This window comes from Solanum stenotomum, chromosome 10 (genome assembly GCF_019186545.1).
Source record: "Solanum stenotomum isolate F172 chromosome 10, ASM1918654v1, whole genome shotgun sequence".
NCBI lineage: Eukaryota > Viridiplantae > Streptophyta > Magnoliopsida > Solanales > Solanaceae > Solanum > Solanum stenotomum.
The window spans coordinates 4955518-4974738 of record NC_064291.1 but is presented as its reverse complement, the minus strand read 5'-3'; the positions used below and the strand labels follow the sequence as shown (position 1 = coordinate 4974738).

General features: G+C 32.1%; 3 protein-coding genes across 4 annotated transcripts in view; 2 read left to right on the top strand and 1 right to left on the bottom strand.

Moving 5' to 3' along the window:
- The window catches only part of LOC125841478 (uncharacterized), a 181000-nt gene that overhangs the window by 158710 nt on the left and 3069 nt on the right, over positions 1-19221 (top strand). Inside the window, exon 1 of one of the 2 annotated variants that reach the window (XM_049520625.1) lies at positions 15611-15732. The exons of the other annotated variant lie outside the window; for it this stretch is intronic. The gene's annotated coding sequence lies outside the window, so the exon portion shown is untranslated. Of the gene's footprint in view, positions 1-15610; positions 15733-19221 lie in introns of those variants that run through there. 2 annotated transcript variants of the gene reach the window in all.
- LOC125841485 (21 kDa protein-like) lies at positions 4679-5439 on the top strand. Its single transcript, XM_049520634.1, has one exon. It carries the CDS (start codon positions 4699-4701, stop codon positions 5308-5310), a length of 612 nt encoding a protein of 203 aa, XP_049376591.1. The 5' UTR covers positions 4679-4698; the 3' UTR covers positions 5311-5439.
- The window catches only part of LOC125841468 (hsp70-Hsp90 organizing protein 3-like), a 72274-nt gene continuing 61987 nt past the window's right edge, over positions 8935-19221 (bottom strand). The window contains exons 3-9 of the mRNA XM_049520605.1: positions 12566-12693; positions 10758-11046; positions 10591-10676; positions 10263-10486; positions 9934-10000; positions 9787-9846; positions 8935-9358 (exon numbers count right to left, since the gene is read on the bottom strand). Coding sequence (XP_049376562.1) covers positions 9245-9358; positions 9787-9846; positions 9934-10000; positions 10263-10486; positions 10591-10676; positions 10758-11046; positions 12566-12693 — 968 coding nt within the window. The 3' untranslated portion in view covers positions 8935-9244. The remainder of the gene's footprint in view (positions 9359-9786; positions 9847-9933; positions 10001-10262; positions 10487-10590; positions 10677-10757; positions 11047-12565; positions 12694-19221) is intronic.

The window sequence follows — 19221 nt, the reverse complement described above, 5'->3', positions numbered from 1 at the left end:
TCCAAAGTCTTCACATGTTTGTTGTTTCATCTCATGCTAGACGCATTCTTGCCTCTCAATTTGAGAGCTTCAGGCAATCTAAATTCTGTGCAATAGGCACACGTCATTTATTCATATGTAATATGCACCATTCTTTATTCATGTGCAATACGCACCAGTCTGAATTTCGTGCAATACGCACCAATCTGAATTCCATGCAAATACGCACTCGTCCTTTATTCACGTGCGAAACGTACCAATCTTTCTTTCATGAGCAAGACGTACCAATCCAAATCCCATGCAATATGCATCGATATTGCATTCACGTGCTACACGCACCAGTCTTTATTCACATGCAATACGCATCAATTCTCTATTCACATGCAATACACATCAATTCTCTATTCACATGCAACACGCATCAATTCTCTATTCATGGGCAATATGCACCATATGCATATCCTGGGCAATACGCACCAGAATCCATGGGTTATACACGCCATATTCACATTTTTAGGGATACCCCCCAATCTTAGGACAATCCACAAAGACAATACGTTTTATTTGAAACTCTTAGGGCAACATACCCCACTTCTCTTTTTCTTTCTAGGATTATACGTCCTAGTCCAAGATTTTCATTTTTTTTCCCTTCCCTACAGGAAACACATCCTTTTTGGGTTCTTTATTTTGTGATCTTGAGTTTTGAGTTTCAACTACCAACTCAAGTTAAAACATGCACCCGAGAATGATCTACAATCCGCCAAGAGAGCATGAAGATCAATCTCAAAGATAACGCACAGAGCAAGTCAAAAATCAAGACAAGACCCTAAAAAAAAAAAAAAAATCAAGTAGGGATCTTGTAACTCTTATAAGGTAGATAGGAATAGTTCTGTAGCTCTTTTCTTTGTAAATATAGACAGTAGATGATGACAAACAATATGAAGCAATCTTTTTACTGCAATTTCTGATAGTTTCAGCTATCAGAGTTTCTCGAACTACAGTGACCTGATTTCCTTTTAATCAAGGATATGTAGGCAACCTCTGAAACAAGGTTCGGTCATCTTTTTCAAAATGGCTTTAACGGAGTTTGCACAGTAAAAAATTAGCCACTTCGTTCACTTTCTTCGCTTGAAAGCAAAGAGGGGCATGCTGTGAACACCTAATTTTTGATGTGTTTATTTTACTCCTACAATATATAGTAAGGTCTTATATCTTTTGTTTTGTATTTTGGGTAATTTTGTCTTTGTTATTATTATTTTTTTTAATTGGCCCAAATGACCCAATTTTTGATTGAATTGGATTAATTTAGACCAAATTCTGATGGCTCAATCAATTTTGACCCGGTCCAATAGAATGGTCAAGATTAAATCTCAATCATTCATGATTTTTTTAATCCAAGGGTTCTTATGGGACTCTACCAAAAACATAAAATCCCAAAATCAAATTTTTATTGCCATTTTTTTTTATTTTTCTCCCCTTTGCTTCCACCTGCCGCTGGCCGGCCACCGCCGCCACTGCCGCCGGCGGCCACCACCCCTTGGCCGGAAAAATCTTTAAATTTTTACCACTTCTTTCTTTCATCCTCCTCTACACAAATCCGCAAACCATTCATTCATATTCATAGCCAAACTCCGTAGATCTAAGAAAAACCAAACATTTTTTTCTTCTCTTTAAAGATTTACAAAGTTTCGGTCATCCCCGTCATATATCCTTTACATAAAAGTGTAGAGCTCTTCAAGGGCTACCCTGTGATGTAAATTTTATGTCCAAAATTCGTCAAAAAATTTCCGGCGACCTCCATTCATCTGAAAATTTATGTCAATCGTTTTCCCCTCTCATCTTCTATCCAAATTTGTCATTATCACATTTTTTTTTTAACCATAGAAGTTGTTTTGATGACCGGACTTGTATTGTTTTGTTAGTGTTCTTCAAGTTCATGTTTAAATTGTTGCTTGAGTTTTATTATTATTATCATTATTATTATTTTAATTTCGCTTTTATTTTTATTTTTATTATTATTATTATTATTATTTTTACTTTATTTTTCTTCCCTATTTGTTGTGTTTGATCTTCAAAATAGTTTAGATGTTTAAATTTTGTGTTAGTGGACTGATTTTCTTCTGATTTTTGGGTCTTGATCAATTTTGGGCCTATTTTAAAATTTTCAGATAGCCCATTTAGCTATTATTCAATTAATGAATAAAAGAAACGGGTCATCTAAAATGACATTTTGGGCCTATTCCAAATTTTCAGATGACCCATTTAGCTATTATTCAATTAATGAATAAAAGAAATGGGTCATCTAAAAGGGCAATGTAGTCTTTTAATTAATTCTTGGAAAAAGAAAAAGAAAAAAAAGGGAAAAGAAATTTCATTGGTCATCTTGGGTGGCACCTTGGAAAAACAAAGAGTCCAGTGCATGCATTGGCTCTTAAATTTTCAAGAAGAGTGGGGGTTTAATGCTGAACACCTATTTAAACCCCCATTCTTATTTCAAAAAAAGAGAGGAGCTAAAAATTAGAAGAGAGAAATCATAGCTTCTAAAAAAAAATTAAAAATGGATATATATTTCATCTTTTGGTGGTCTTCGGGAGTTCAATTAAGTTTGCTTTCATCATTGTTTTGTCATCATCTCTTTAGGTACATCTCTTTCCTTACATTTTGCAATGTAACTTCGAAAAATAATGAAGCATGTTTATATTTTCGATTAAATTGTTATGTTTAGTTTATGTGAATTATTTAAATATGTTATGATACTTAATACGATTATGTTTCATTGTTATTGTATATTTGTGTTTTATTATTAAACTAGGCATTAATTTTATCTTTATCATTATGAAGTGATGTATAACTTTATTGGAATTAGTTAAATAATGTTTTGTTGTTATTATATATTTGTGTTCTATTATTAAACTAGGTGTTAATTCTATATTTGTCATTAAGAAGTTGATACATAACCCATGTTTTTGCTAAAAAAAAAAAACAACAACAATCTCAATGTTTTTTTTTTCAGTTTCTGGTCATTTTAAGTAAAGAAAAGAGAGGTTGTTTTTGCAAAAAAAATAAAAAAATTTATTTTATTTTATTTTAAAATTTTATTTTTAAAAAAAGTGGACTTGTGTGCGGTTACGCTCCTAGGACAATCAGTTTTTTTTTTTAAAAAAAAAAATTAGTAACTAACACAAAAATTGTCTTTTATCCAAAAATTATTTTAGCCAAACATGAGTTAATAAAGCGATCGTGCTAGAACCACGGGACTCGTGGGGTGCCTCACACCTTCCCTCCGGTCAATAGAATTCCTTACCCAATCTCTGTTTTCGTAGATTAGAAATAAATAAAAAAAATTAAAATTAGAAATTACCGGGTGACTTGGAACACCTAAAAAACTCAATTTCAAGTGGCGACTCTAAAAATGATTTTTTTTTTCTTTAGTTTTATATATATATTTTTAAACCCGTCATATCCTTAATAATTGTATAATAATAAAAGTGGTGTGACAATTACAATTATTACATTGGGTTTGTTGTTACTTGATAATATATCTTCTTTTAATTTCACACTAATTTCGATTTATGAGATTGGTCAAAGCTTCCCTTCAAGATTTTGTCAATCTTGTGTTTAAATTTTTTGCAGGTACTTAATATTTTATGAGATTAGTTTAATTATTTAATTAATTTGCCTACTTCAGAGTTGACTACTAGCTAGTAACACTTGTTTGCTTTATTTTTGTTTAATCATTTGATATTCGTAATTCGCTCGTTCAAATAAATTTATACAATAACAATTCTTACTATTGTGAGTGGCGTTAGTGAATAGCAAAATGACGTCTTTTTTTTCAAGAAAAGTAAAAGAGAAAGAAAAAGAAAAAGACGTAAGAAAAATTAATATATAATATAAAAATAAGAAAAAACATGAATTATCAAATTTATATAGTGTAATTTTTCAACAATGAAATATCGATAAATGTCAATTGGACAAGAGTTGTGCCACTAGGTTAGTGCTTCTTAAAATTAATTATTTCATAGGAATTTTTAATTTTTTTTTAGTTTCAATCTCTAATAGACAATGCACGTTATTTTATAGATAGATATTTATTACGTTACATTAAACTTTGTTACATGTTTATCTAAATTTTAGTTATCGATAAGTTTAAGCTAAAAAGAATAAAAAATTAAAAAAAAGATTGTGAAGCTTCCTTCACATCTGCAATTGAATAGAAAAATGTCATATTCTAGCTGGAATAAATTATAAAAACTCGAAAATAAAAAAGAAATGTTAATTTAAATGTCAAACCTAAATGGTCATGATCAATATAGATTGTAATATGACGTCCATGATTCTTTCGGTCTTTAGTCAAAGGTATTGAGTTTGAGTTCATGATAATAACAAAAATATTTATTGAAAGTAATACGTCAAGAAATGAGTCCTACAATAAACGAATTCAAATTTAACTAGAAATCTCAAGTTTGTTCTATTTACGGTTGCACGACACGAAGTTTAATAAAGTGGAGATTTTTAATCCTTTTCCTTGATTATGGCTTCTCCACTAGGCACTAAATAAAATATTTTAATTGATTCATTACAAAACAATGTCAATTTGTATTAGGTAAAACCCTAACTAATAACTCTTTTCAACTCAATATAAAGCTTCCCCTTGGAATAGGATCTTGCACACACTCCACTTGAGTAAACTCATTTCAAATATCCAAAATAGGATATATGGCAAACCTTACTCTTCACTTCTTACTACTTTTCTTGTACTTTCATTGTATTCTCGCAATTATTACTGAGTCTGTCACGTCTCAAACTGATCCAAACACCACGAATTTCATAGTAACCTCATGCAGAACAACGTTATACCCTACCATATGTGTTCAATCTCTCTCTGCCTACGCAAACACCATTCAACTAAACGAGCTAGAACTAGCTCATGCAGCATTAACGGTGAGCTTATCGAAGGCTAAAATTGCTTCAACATACATTTCAAAGCTCACAAGAATGAGGGGCTTAAAGCCAAGAGAATTACAAGCTGTTAAAGATTGTTCATTCAACATGAATGATTGTGTTCATCAGCTTGAACGATCGATCCCCGAGCTAGGGCAAAGTGGTAAATTAGCATCAAGAAGAGATGAATTTACTTGGCATGTTAGTAATGTTCAAACATGGATTAGTGCTGCACTTACTGATCAAAATACTTGTCTTGATATGATTAATAATCCTTCTATGGATGGAAAAATTAAGGATTCAATTAGGGTTAGGGTTTTTGTTGCTTCACAAGTGACTAGTAATGCACTTGCTTTGGTTTATAAATTTGCAGAGAAACACTCATAAGTTAGTGTCATCTTACTAGTTAGTTTTTGGCATGTACTTTTAGGTGTTAAAACTAATTTTATGGATAAATAGTTATGTGTACGTATCGATGTATTGAAATTGATAATAAGTCGTTCATATGTTTGGTTATTACAAAGTGTTGATAAACACATTTTTTGCTAAATGACCATAATATCCTTGAAATTATTTACAAAAATAACAATACTATTAAGTATTATCGTAGTAGTATTAGTAATAATAATCGCACATTAGTGGCTGCCAAAATTCGTATAAGGACATTCAGAAATTCGTACATTAGATCATAAGGATTCAAATGCCTTTTCTATGTACGTCCACATTATGATTTTATGATGCCCTTTAGTTTCACGTGGCTCCACCCCTACTTATAACATTTATTTTTCTTTTCAAATCGAGACGTTTCATTTGAATTTCAAAGAACATGACTCTCTCTTTTCTAACGATGGAATATTAAAAAAGGAATCATACATCATGAGTTGGATAAAAATAATATCAAGGTTATTAATAGCGTTGTCTGGTTATTGATTAGTTTAACCATTAATTTTTACCTACTCTAAAACTAAAAATGACTCGTTTGACATTATGCAAGTTGCATGATAAATAAATATATAACACACATCACCTTGAATGTGTTTTGACTTCATTAATTCAATTTATATCATGTAGAGATATAATTAAGTAAATTAATATCTACGTAATTAGTTTATAATAGTTTAAATTATAAGACGAGGAGCTCACATCAAGTTATTTTAGTGAAGACTTTAATGTAAAATTTTGTTGGGATAGATCATGATTTTTACATCTTTTGAGTTAGGTGGATTTTCACGTAAATAGTATATGTTTTTTTTTTAATTTTATTCGCACTTAATAGTTATTAACTTTCTAAACCAAAAACTCCTATAATAACATATTCTTTTAAAGGAAGTTGGATTAAAAAAATAAATTAAAAATATGATATGACTCAAAAATTCACCTCTCTTGAGTTACAGATGCACTCAAACTAACAAAAGTCTTTTTTTTTCTTTATTTTAGTGTTCGATATTTGATTAGAGGTCCAATTAATTGAAATTCGCACAAAGAAATTTCACTTTGAAAGATATTGTGCTTCTAAGAAAAAGACGACTCCATTTATATTTTTTTAAAAAAAACAAGAACAAATGATAAAATGAAATAGTACATGCAAAAGGAGAAAAAAAAAGTATGATAAAATGAAATAGCACATTCATTATTTTGATAGAGTATTTTTCGTTATCTGACTTTTCATCTTGTTGGGGTTTTCGTGCCTAAGGAATAGGTAGTGTGTTGGATCCATCTTACATATAAGTAATAATGTGTGAATATTGTGTGATGGGCTTAAGAGTAATATGGGCCGACAAATATTTCTCATATGGTCTAACTCATGGGTCATTTGTACTTTTTTTAAATTCATGTCACTCATAATAAATAATTTTTTTTATGAAATGTTAATTCATATTCTTATATCATAATACATCACAAGTTATAGTAGATCATTAGGTATAAGTTCAATGGTTAAAGCACAAAAAGTAAAGATTCAACCATTTAAAGGGAAAAAATTAAAGATTAGACCAGATCAGAGAAAAACGTACAATTTTATGCTAATTCACATATCAACGTAGAATAGGATAATTTACAAGAATGGTGTAGAGGTGGGTGATCGTGAAATTTTTTATCTTTTTTTTTGGTGAGTTAACTTTCAAGTTTAACAAATTTTGACCTTGAAAGTTTCACTACATCGAAAGTTCAAGACCACACATTTTCAAACTTATTAAGTGTAATTTCCTTAAAAAAAACATCGCTAGTCAATAAACAGTTATTTCTTATAGATCCTCGACTCAAAAAAAGTTACAAAACAGACTTGCAACAATTATTACTATCAATAAAATTTAAACTCATAAGGGAAAAAGAAGTAAATAAACAACTAATACGGCGTGGATGATGGATCAAGTTTTAATTAGTTTGATAATTATCTATGAAGATGTGAAATCTCATCTAAATAATTTTATTTTGCAGCCAACCATATGTATATATAAAATTTCATTAGTTGTGTTTTTTTTCAACAAATTGAAGACTTAATAACAATATAGTATTTGTTGTTTACAGAGTCTGTAATGAAGATTAATTAATGAGTTGTCATTGCTTGTTAATACAATCTATCTCATTTCAAAGATCAACTTGACTATCAAGGCAACTTGTGTTTATATAACTACTCACGTCTCAAATTATTTGTTATGTTTCTCTTTTACATACATCAAACATTATTGAAAATAATTTATTTACCTCATAAAGGTAAAAACAAAGTCTACGTACAATTTCACCATCTCAAACCTCACTCGTCGGATTACACTAGATATGTTATTATTTTTGTGTTTCTCTTTTACACATCTCTATAGAAAACATTAATTAGAATATTAACTTTTTAACTAACTAATTATAATTATTATTATTATTTGGTCTTTTTTCATTATTTTTTCTCAAATTATAAGTACAAATTAATTCACCCTTAGCTGTAGCAATTGAATAAAGTGTCAGCTACACTAAATGTTTACATCTTCGATCAGAGGCATGATCCAATCTGCTAATCTCTGTAACATGTACATTTACATGTTATAATTTGAATTAGAATCAAAACTTCTAAATTTTAACCATAAATTCTGATATAGAATTATTATTATTTTTGAAATAAAATTTACATAATTAAAAACTAAATAAAAAAAATAATAAATCACTAAAATTAATAATGTAAAAAAATTAAAGTCAAAAAAAATTTCATCAGATAATTCAAACACTGCCATATAAATTGAGACGAGTAATTGTTTATTCTTGGGATTTGAGATCTCTCTAGGTGCTTTATTATATGAGTATTTTTTTTCTTTTGTCAATAAAAATATTTGACGAATCATTTGCTTAGTTATTGGATTTATTATCTTATAGGATCCAATTTCCAGCTATGTCAATTTTTTCAAGTATAAATACACATCAAAACCATACAACTTATGATCATTAATAATACAAATTCTCTTATATATAATTGTCAGACTTTGGCAAAAATGATGAATAAAAAGCAGAATCTCACTGCTTTATTCTTTTTTATTTTCATTCTTTTAAATTCTTCTTCTTCTTCTTTTTTGACAAATAATCATCATGAAGAATTAGTGATGAATATTGAGATTAAAGAGGAAAAGAGTTGTGTTAAAGCTTGTATTCTTGAAAATGAGTGTAAAAATGAGAAAAATGATTATTATGTGTATCATGTTTGTATCGATATATGTATTAAGAGTTGTAGAGGGTAACTATTATATGAATATGGATTTTGGTTATGTATATGAAAAGGGATAGTGTAACGAATGAATTTTTATATTATCAGTGTATTTTACATGCTAGTTATATGCAAGGGATAGTGTAACGATCTTTAGGTATATAAAGTGTAATGAATTATGTAAAGTGTAACGAATTTTACCTTAAAAATTATAGGCCCATAGAGTAAAATCAGAATTATTATGTCATTTAAAGTGAAGAGTAATTTGGCGTTGCAAAACTTTACCAACTATAAAAGTAAAACCAAATGCAGCTCAAACATGTATTCATTTTACGAGACGAATAGCAATACCTATGAACAAAATAGTACAGATTATCAAGACGAAGAACAATGTCTTGCGTAATCTGTACTATTTTATCCAGGAACACTGTACATTGTTGTTCAAAATAGTACAGATTATCAAGACGAATAGCAATGTTTAGCAACAATTATTTTGACATATTTACTTAAACGAGAAAAATCAGAGAACCAGAGAAAGAAATCTATGTGCAACAACACATCTAATTCATCAAAAGTTCAAAAAAAAATAGTTTCAAGAGCTATAGATGGACCATATCAAATAATTTGGCTATTTAAGTATTATTTGACTTGAAGAATTCCTGCACTAATCAGCTTCTTGATTTTGTTCATGACAAGGGGGTTCTTCATATGTTTCTGAGCAGCTTTCGGGTTCTCCTGGAAATCAGCTAGTACCTGCTCGTGAACACGACAACATTCCGATCACAAAAGGAAATACAATCGGTATTATAAGGGAAAAGGTTCAAATATACCCCTCTACAGTACATGATATCTTAATTGTTACATCCTGTTATACTTTAGGCAATTCATACCCTTGCCGTTAGCAAATTTGCCTTTGCCTCCGAATGGACAAGGCGAAGTCCACGTGTCAAAAATACTTCGAGAGAAAGATCCAAATTTACCCCTCTACTTTTGACACTGGTTTAAAAGTACCTTGGCAATATATTTTAGGTTGGAGCTCCATCAGGAGCAGGGTATGAATGACTCTAAAGTATAACGGAGGATAAGTTGAGATTTTTAGTACACGAGAGGGGTATTTTGATCTCCCTTAATCCATATTAAAGTCTAGAGAAACATCTATTCAGGATCAAATTTTATTTTACCTGTCCCATTACTGGATCGGTTAGAATGTTCTGAATTTCTGGGTCCTGCATTCCCTTGGCCTGCAGAATTAATTGGATATGCATGTAAGCATATAAAAGTTGTCTACGAGTAGAGCAAGATCATGGTATCATGAGAAGAAATTAAACCTGTCTCTCTTTGAGCTCCTCTGGAGTTAGATCGCCACGTGATGTCTTTTTCATTTGTTCTACACATCTGCAAAAAGGAGAACCACCATTCAAGTTACTAAATAAATCTATAGCACGCGTCACAATCAACTCCTGATTTAGAATCTTGCTCACAAAATCAACTCATCTAGGGCAACAACAGAACATCAAACTAATTCAAGCTTCAATGGTAAAATATGCTGAATGGATTCCTATAGGAAGATGGACATAAGGTGTCCAGAAATAACGAAGCAATATCGAAGAAAATTCAGGTTAAAAATAAGATAAAAGTATTCGAAATATTTCTTTACCTCCTCACACCATCTAGCAGTTCTTGATTTTGAGGATCATACGTCAACCCCGCTTGGTAAGTTTCCATGGCTTTTTCAAATTCTTTCATAAAGAACTGAACAGCACCCTTTCTAGTGTAACCCTTTGCAAACGTTGCATCAAGCTCGATGCACTTCTCTGCATCTTTAAGGCCCTCAGGCAGTGCACCTAATTTTGTGTAGCAGGCAGCCCTGTTGCTGTATGTCTAACATAAAGAACAAGATATATGCATCAATAATAGTTTCTAACAAAGGAATAGACAAAGTCGCTAGATTCTACGGAGGAACAGAAGATGGATGAAGGCAATACCCTTGGATCTTTAGGATTCCTCCTTAACGATTCTGTATAACGTGAAGCTGCTTCTGGATACTTCTGCTCTTTGAAAAACTGGTTACCTGTAATCAAAGCAAAGAAAGTTAATTCACAAATTAAGAAAGGATACAACTAAGAAAAAGCCGTAACAGCAAGAGAGGTACCTTTCTCACGCTCCTCATCTGCTACTTGGGGATCACAATACTCTTGTTGTTCCAATTCTTTCTTCGCCTTCTCAGCCTCATTGAGTTTTTTCAGTGTCTCAGGGTTACGATGTTCAGTAAGAGCTTTTTGGAAAGTTTCAATTGCAGGTTCATAATCCTTTGAAATTTTTGCCATCTTCACAAGGGCAGTTCCCTTTCGAGTCAGAGCCCTAGCAATCATCTTATAGTCTGATCTGAGCTCCCTCCCCCTTTCAACAGCCTTGTCACAATCTTTCATGCAATCCTCATACTGAAATTAAGACAAACAAAAATAAGGAAGAGCTCTGATAGACTATTCATGAGTTGAATAAAACCCATGCAGAAGGATACACAAGTTTACCATAGCACCACATCAGCGGAATGATACAGTTTAGGTCTTAACGCTAACCATGCCATAGTGGAAAAAAGAGGATCAAATGAAAAGCAATTATACATCGCAACAAAGATGAAAACACATCCTAAACAAAACAATTAACGCATATGCTTACTCGGAAATTCCTCTTCCTCCGCCCTGAACTTGTCTTCCCCTATCTTAATAAACTAGTAGTGGTCTTAGATGATCACAAATCATCAAGTCGAACTTGTTATATTTTCTCCTAAAGTTAGTTTTAAGCTCATTTCAAAGTATATTAAACAGAAATAGATAGACATGCCAGAACAAACGAGACCTGACCAAAAAATCAATTAGTAAACTACTAATCCTTTTACAGAATTCATCGACAATCCATTTATTTTTCATGCAATAGCATCTAGATTACTGCACTACCAAAAAAGTAATTTAATTAGAAAAGGCACATATATTGGACAAGTAGGTACTTCTTTTTAGTCCTTAATGCACAACCAAAAAAGTAACTGAATTACAATGCACAATGTATTGGACAGGTAGCTATTCCTTTATAATTTCAGTTTCCTACTCTCTATCCCTCTGTTCATATTTTTACTCAAACCAGTTTTCCTCTTATTTTATAATCTGCAATAAAATCTAATTATGCAAACATGCTCTTAGGTATCTAACTCTTTTCTTATCAGAGCTCTTCATAGCTACTTTGAAAGATAGTAGCACAAAAAGACAAATAAGAGAGCTCATTACCATTATCTTTATGTATCCAGCAATTCCTTTATCAATGAGAAAAGCAACAAACTTTTCTAGAAGTATAAAATTTATACAAGCTTAGCATTCTATATGAGCTCACATTATCAGTTCCAAGCCCGAAGTAAATCTAGAGAAGAGTCACACATAGTCCTTCCCCGCTAAAACTAGTCAATTCATAATTGCATTGGGACCTAATCTCCTAGGAATATATTGCTTGAACATAACTAGTTTGTTTGAGGCATAGTAGTTGTTGTGTCAAATACGCAGCATTAGAATAGCAGGATTTCTTCAAACAGATCATCATCATCCTCAAAATTAGGAAATAAGAAAAACAATCAACTACCAAGGGTTTGACTAGTAGTTAATCAAGTGAGTTAAAACCATGAGGTCTCAAATTCGAAACTCATGTGAGGCAAAGAAAACTACTCCCTCAATTCCATTTCAATTTATTTATTTTACTTTTCGTTTTAGCCCGTTTCAAAGTTCCTTATTTCTTAAACTCCATGTCAAGTAGAAGATTTCTTAAACTCCATGTCAAGCAGAAGAAACCAGACAAACAAATTGAGAAGTGTGAACGTTGACCTAGATACCACGGTTAGCAAACAAACAAATAAAAAACAAGGAACTCCATAAGCATACATTATATTATAACAGAGTAAAGAGTTCTGCGCTATACCTTTCCCATCTCCAAGAACACAGCAGCACGGTTAGTAAGAATAGAAATATCAGCATCATCCAGCTCAATTGCCTTAGTATAAAGCTGAACAGCATTCTCAAAATCCTTCTTCTTATACGCCGCATTACCTGCCTCCTTCTCCTTCAGCGCCAACACTTTCCTCTCCTTCAACTCCTTCTCCTCCTCCGACACTTCCACTGGTTCGGGCTGAGGTACGCGATGTGCCTTGTACCCGGCCCGTTTCTCCTCTTTCACGGGCTCACTCTCTGCTCGTCTTTTCCTCTCCGGTGAACCTCCCGGCATCTTCACACCCTCCTTTGGCGTCCTAGTATCCCATTTCATCCCTAACAAAACTCCAAACGCTTGCATTACTCTCTGATCCTTCATATAAAGATTCAAATTGTTCGGATTCTTCTGTATATCCTGCATCATTCTTACAAAATCCGGTTGTTGCAAATACGTTCGGGTCCTCGGGTCACTCGTCAACTTAGCCCACATCTCCGGCCCGTAAAATGCATCACCAAACGAACTACTCGGACCTCTACCTCGACCCTGACCCGACTGAGCATCCGAAAACCCGGATTTCAACACTTCATTATTAGGATCAATTTTCAAACCCTTTCTATACGCTAAAATGGCGTCGTTATAGTTATTCAAACCTAAATAAGCAGCGCCTACCCGAGAATAACCTTTAGACCAATCCGGTTTCAGTTCAACGGTTTTCTCAGCGTCAATTAAGGCTTCGGAGAATTTGTTCAAGGAAGCGTAAGCTGCTGATCGGTTAGAGTAGAGAACGTGATTGTTAGGAGAGAGATTGATTGCTTCAGTCAAGTGGAGCACGGCGTCGGTGAAGTTACCGGATGCGAATGCAGCGTTGCCTTTGGACTTAGGTTCTTCTTCGTCGGCGGCAATAGTTGTTTTTCTCCGGCGAGTTGTTGGTTTGTTTGTTCTTCTAGAGAATTCGTTGTAACTGCACGGAAAGAGGATGAATTAGGGGGTTATATAGGCGAGGGGGGAGGGGGTGGTGAAGGAGGGAATTCGCGGCACATTTTAGGAATATAGTTTTTTTTTAGAAAAAAAAAACTACACTACACAAATAGCCCTCCCCTCAAATATTTACTTTCTTTCAATTTTTTAATATATATTATGTCTATTTTTATATGTTTAATGAACTAAAATAATTATATGTTGAAAGAATAATTTAAAATTATTATAGCAATTCTAAGTTGCGTAGTATTTATTATTTAGTATTTTCTTTAATTATATCTAGTTATGATTTGTTTAAAAATAGAGGTATATTCTGACTCCAAAAGGAAGGTATTATGTTTCACAAAGCTACCAAGAGGTTTGCCTAAAATGCAAGAATCCGATTTAATATGGAGTGTAGTAATGCTATCTAAGTAGTCTGGTTGGCATAACAAGAAAGGAAAGGTTAGTACACCTAAACATTTTCATTGATACAAAACAATGTTGCTTATGTGAGGAGGACTAAGAAAAGACACCTGTTTGCAGAATGTCGATATGTATACGAAGTCAGGAGCAAATTGAATAGGTGGCTAGGGATAGAAATACAATGTAAATGTGTGTGTTGCAACTTGCACACTTCAATGGATCAAGAGAAGAAGGTGGAAGCACTTCCAAAAGGAGATAGTAGCAACAATATGGGGGATAATGATCTACTACATGTTGCAGTCAATAAATTTAAAAAAATTTAAGCACAAGAGTGTACGACCAAAATATGCGATTACACAAATATAGAAGAAAATACGTGAGAGAGTATACATGTTACAAAGTACAAAGAGAGCTCATTGATGTCAAAGGTTGATTTTGCCACTTATGTAATTAGATGTATGTTTTCTCGAGATCTAGCTAGTGGTTATGAGGTACCCTTCCTAGAAGGTGGCTGAAAATACTAGAGGCTCCTTAGGGTGTAATATTTGTTTGGTATGGTAATATTTCACATTTTATCACCAAAAAAAGAAGAAGAGAGAAATAATAATATTTAAGACTTTTTAAATTTACGAATAAGAAATAGAAAATAGCCCTTGCCTTTCAATTTGTTAAGTAGCAAAAATAAAATAAAAAATGGTCGCAACACAAAATTGAAGTAATGTGTTATACGATATAATTTAGTTTCTATAAAATTTATATCGATGAAAGAATAAGTTCGTTTTAAGAACCAATAAAGCTACACTTGTTGGATGCAAATTAAAATACTTCCTACATTTCATTTGTGAGGCAATGTACATTCATTAAGAAGAAAAACATTCAAGAACATAATTTAAACTATATTTTTCACTATTACCTTTTTGTTTATTCCCAAGTTATTCTTAAAAATAAAAATAGTTGTTTCTTAAAATGTAAAACTTCATTAAACGGAAAAACATATGTGAAAAAAGAATTCAAGCATTTATCTTGAATTTTCTACAATAAAAAAAGATTCAAAATTTATTTATTATGGAATAGAAGAAGTGATACACAATTTATTTCTGACAAAGTAGAGTAATTATTTTGAATAAAGACTATCAATTTGAGAGACAAAAATTAACGACGAGGAAAATGGAAAAATTACGCGTATAAGCAAACATATATTAGTTAATTAGTTAACATAGCTATAGTTTGCCTTAATTACAATTTGCAACCTATTTTTAGCTATAATTATGTGACTCAACTTTTTAGTTTTGTATAAAATGCACGTTTGTATAATTCAGAATTTGTATAATATAATTTTTATAAATGTTTACACTTCTGATGTTTGTAATTGTTTAAATTCGTTATTTCGAGTTTATACAAAAATAACTAAACTATACAAATGTATCCGCGAATTATACAAACCTGTGAATTATACAAATTTGTGAATTATACAAACGAGACAGGTTAAATTATAGCTACAACCCGTAAATATACAAACTATAGTTATAAAGCATAATTAAGTTTATTCTAGTGGCTATTTGTAAAAGTTCCCCGAGGAAAATTCATGAAAAAAATTGAGTAGTTAAAAGAGCCCATAATACAAAAGCCCATAATATTGGCCCACCTAGACCCATTAGCATTTCTTCTCCCTGCAATATCCGTGTGCAGAAAAAAATTAAGAAAAAAAAAAGCGACGCATCGCCAAACAGCAGCCACCACTCTCAAAATCTTGAAACAGTGAACGGAATCGAATTGTATGTATTCCTTTTTCTTTTTACTCTCTCTGTAATTTTACGAAACCCCTCTGTTTCCCCCATTGTTTTTGAACTGTTTTCAGAGAATTTTAAAGCATATTTTTTTGAGGTAAACTTGATTTTGAACTCTTAAACTTGGATGAGTTGCTTACGCTTTGTATTTTGTTAGCACCCAAAATTACAATTTTATTGATAGATTTTTAATCTAATACTCCCTCTGTCCCAATTTAGTTTGATTGGATACGGAGTTTATGGAATAAAGGAGAGATTTTTAAATTTTGTGGTCTTAAACTTGCAAAGGTTGAAATTGGAAAACTTACTAAATATAGAAAGATATTATTTTCTATTGTATTCTTGTTATTTGTTATCCATTGATGGGTTTTGGAGTTATTTTGTTGCTATTTTCTGAATTTGCATAATCCTCTTATATGAGTGCTTAGGAATATGATTACTGAGCTATTTGTAGGACAAAATATGATTTTTTTGATAGGGTGTGAATCCCTGGACACCCTGATTAACTTGTTTGGAATTAGTCAAAGTGTGCCCAAGCTAGCATGGACACCACTGTTATCGGGAAAATGATGAATTTTTGAGAATGTACAATAGATCAAATTCATTTCTGTGATGCTCGTTTGGTCGCTTTATTGATGAAGGAATAACATTTAAGAATCAGTGTATTTGGAATGGAGTTGCAAAGCTTGTAATTTTTTTAGAAATGTCACCTGCCCTTTTATGTGATTTTGTAGGATCCTGTTAGTTTTATAACTTGAAGGATGTTCATTGTTTAGTGATCCTTTAAGGATGTAGTGTAATGGGTATACATTAGAGATGTATGTGGCCAAAAACCTTTCGTCGCCCTATTCCACTTGAATATATAACTGCTTGTTCCACGTAAGATGGTTTTGTCTGTAGATTACACTTTCTTTTTGTTTTCGATAAAAATTACACCTTTTCATTTCATTTATATGATATAACCCAAAAAAAATAATATTGAAGTCCACTACCAGTGAGCTAAGCAAGTTGTGCACCATGTTTTTACTAATAAGAACAGCATAATTTTTGACAAAACCCCTTTTAGTTCAGCTAGCTGCACTTATGAGGCCAAAACTTGGTGCTCTGTCTTGTACCAACACAGGAAGGACAAGGAGTAAGACTGTAAGAGCAATAGGATCATAAGCGAACTTTCGAGCTTTGCCTTTCCAAGGCTGATCAACTAGCCATCCCCTAATAGAATACCTGGAAATAGAAGCTACATTCTTGAACTGATGTCGGAGAACTACTTACTATTCACTTCAGAGTGATGAACGAAGCAACTAGAAATGTATTGGAGCACCAAGTGTTGAGAGCATTAAGCTTTGCTTTCTTTTTTTGCATTTCTGCTTGATCTCTCCATTAATGTTTCAAAGAATGTTTCTTATTTATTTTTTCAGAAGGAATAGTTTAGAAATAGTCTACCTAACGTTGAGCCAATATATTTTAAGCTTTCTTAGAACAAAATTTGCATTTCATCTTGTGTCCTCTACCCCAGGGTGTCCAACTGGATACCCTTCGTCGGAAAATTACGTTTTATATATATGTCGAATTCTACATTTAAAAGATATATATTTAAAGTTGGACACCCTTGGCATGTGTCTGGCGTAGTGGTAATATGTGTCCATTTGAATGAAGGATTTCTGGGTTCGAACCCCAAATAGCACAATAATTTTTTGTTTTATTTTGACAGCCACACCATTATTCTTCGACGCCCTTAATATAATTTTTGGTTCCGCCACTGCCTCTGACTTTATTGAACTTGCTCATTTTTGTCTTCTTTAGAATTAGTATTATTCACAGTGTTGCTCCATTGCTTAAAGTGCCGGAGCAATGCGAAACGATGGTTTACAATTCTAATAATGTGAAATGAAGCAATTTGGAAGAGACACTGTAAGTCATAAATTGATCCAAGCAAGAACCAGTCACTGCTTTGAATGTAACTTTAGAGATGAAAAGAGAAAGTAAAAGGAGGAGAAAAGTGTGGTGTTTTAGTACCTGTGTAGTAGGACTTATATCCGTGTATCATAAAACCGGGCCTTTCGCTACATTTGTACTCAGACTCCTCTCTTTGTTGTTTTCTTCTTCATCTTATTTTTCTAGCTTGCAATGGCTCTTCTATTTTTCTGTATCTTTGTATCTGCTGAGTTGCTTCTTACTTCGTTTTCTTTTATAATGACTTTTTGTTCTTTTGATGTGTGGCCCTTCTCTTCTCTGCTTCTTCTGCTTCATGCCTTTTTTTCATTTTCTTCTTCTACTATCAATTGTTTTCAATAGTTCTTTTTATTCTCGTTATTTCGGTATATCTCTGATTTTTTATTTATAAGTTGATTGATAAGAAGATAAGCAATGACAATTGCAACTTAAGTTGATATTAGTGCAGTGGTCAAAGCAATCAAATAAATATTGAACGCTGCAAATCTATTATTTTACTCGTGAAACCTACCCTTACAGAGTCCAATCTATTTGTCTTCCAGCTGTGCACTTCAGTAGTGGAAGGTTGACAATAAACTGTAATATATCATACTCATTTCTCAAGCGAGAAACAAGAATAATGCTGAATCCTGTTTGTTGTCTACCATCTATTGGTAAACAGAAATTTACAAAACGAGAGAGGTTTCCAGAACTTCTTGGAACATTGAATCAAAAAAAGGTGTCCAAAAGCACAAATGTCTTGTTGTATCCGTGTATTGTGTCCTTCATGTCAAGCCAAGTTAATTTGTATGTATGAGGATAGGTACTCGATCCATTCTATTTAGCATCTAAATTTTTTCCTCATAGATACATATAATCTTAAGAACTCTTAACTAGATACATGTACTCATGATTTGTATCCAACATTGTTGTATTTCTAATGGTGTATTTGTTCTGTTACTTAAAACTTGGTATAATTCTTCCATCTTGATTGGGTTGTTCCTATACTTAGATATTTTTTCGGCTTGAATGTTGATAGATGAAGAGTCAGTCCCTGCAATGAGAAATAATGAGTAAAAATAAACAAATAAAAGTTGTATGATTTAGTATAATATTGTTGATGTGTAGTACCTTTAACCAGAATCGTCCGATTTTGAGAATGGTCAGCCATTAAAGTGTTTGAGAAACAACAAAGTCAAAAAATATAAAACCTAATTTGTAAAACTTTTTTAAATTGAACTTAAGAACATTATGAATTTTAACTCAGATACTAAATCAAGATACATGAGAATAATAAAACAATAAAAACAAATCTATATGTAAAATACTGCTTTGAACATGCAAATATGTATTGAATGAATAAAGATATAAATTAAAGAAGGAGAAGAAGAAGAAGAAAGAAAGTGGGCTGCTGGACATGGGGGTGGGGAACGATCGGCGACAGATGGGAATAAAAAAAAATTAATTTGTTAATGAGCATTAATTAAGGAGTTTAAATTTAAGATAATTATTCAATACTATATTTAAGAGATTTGTGTATCTTAA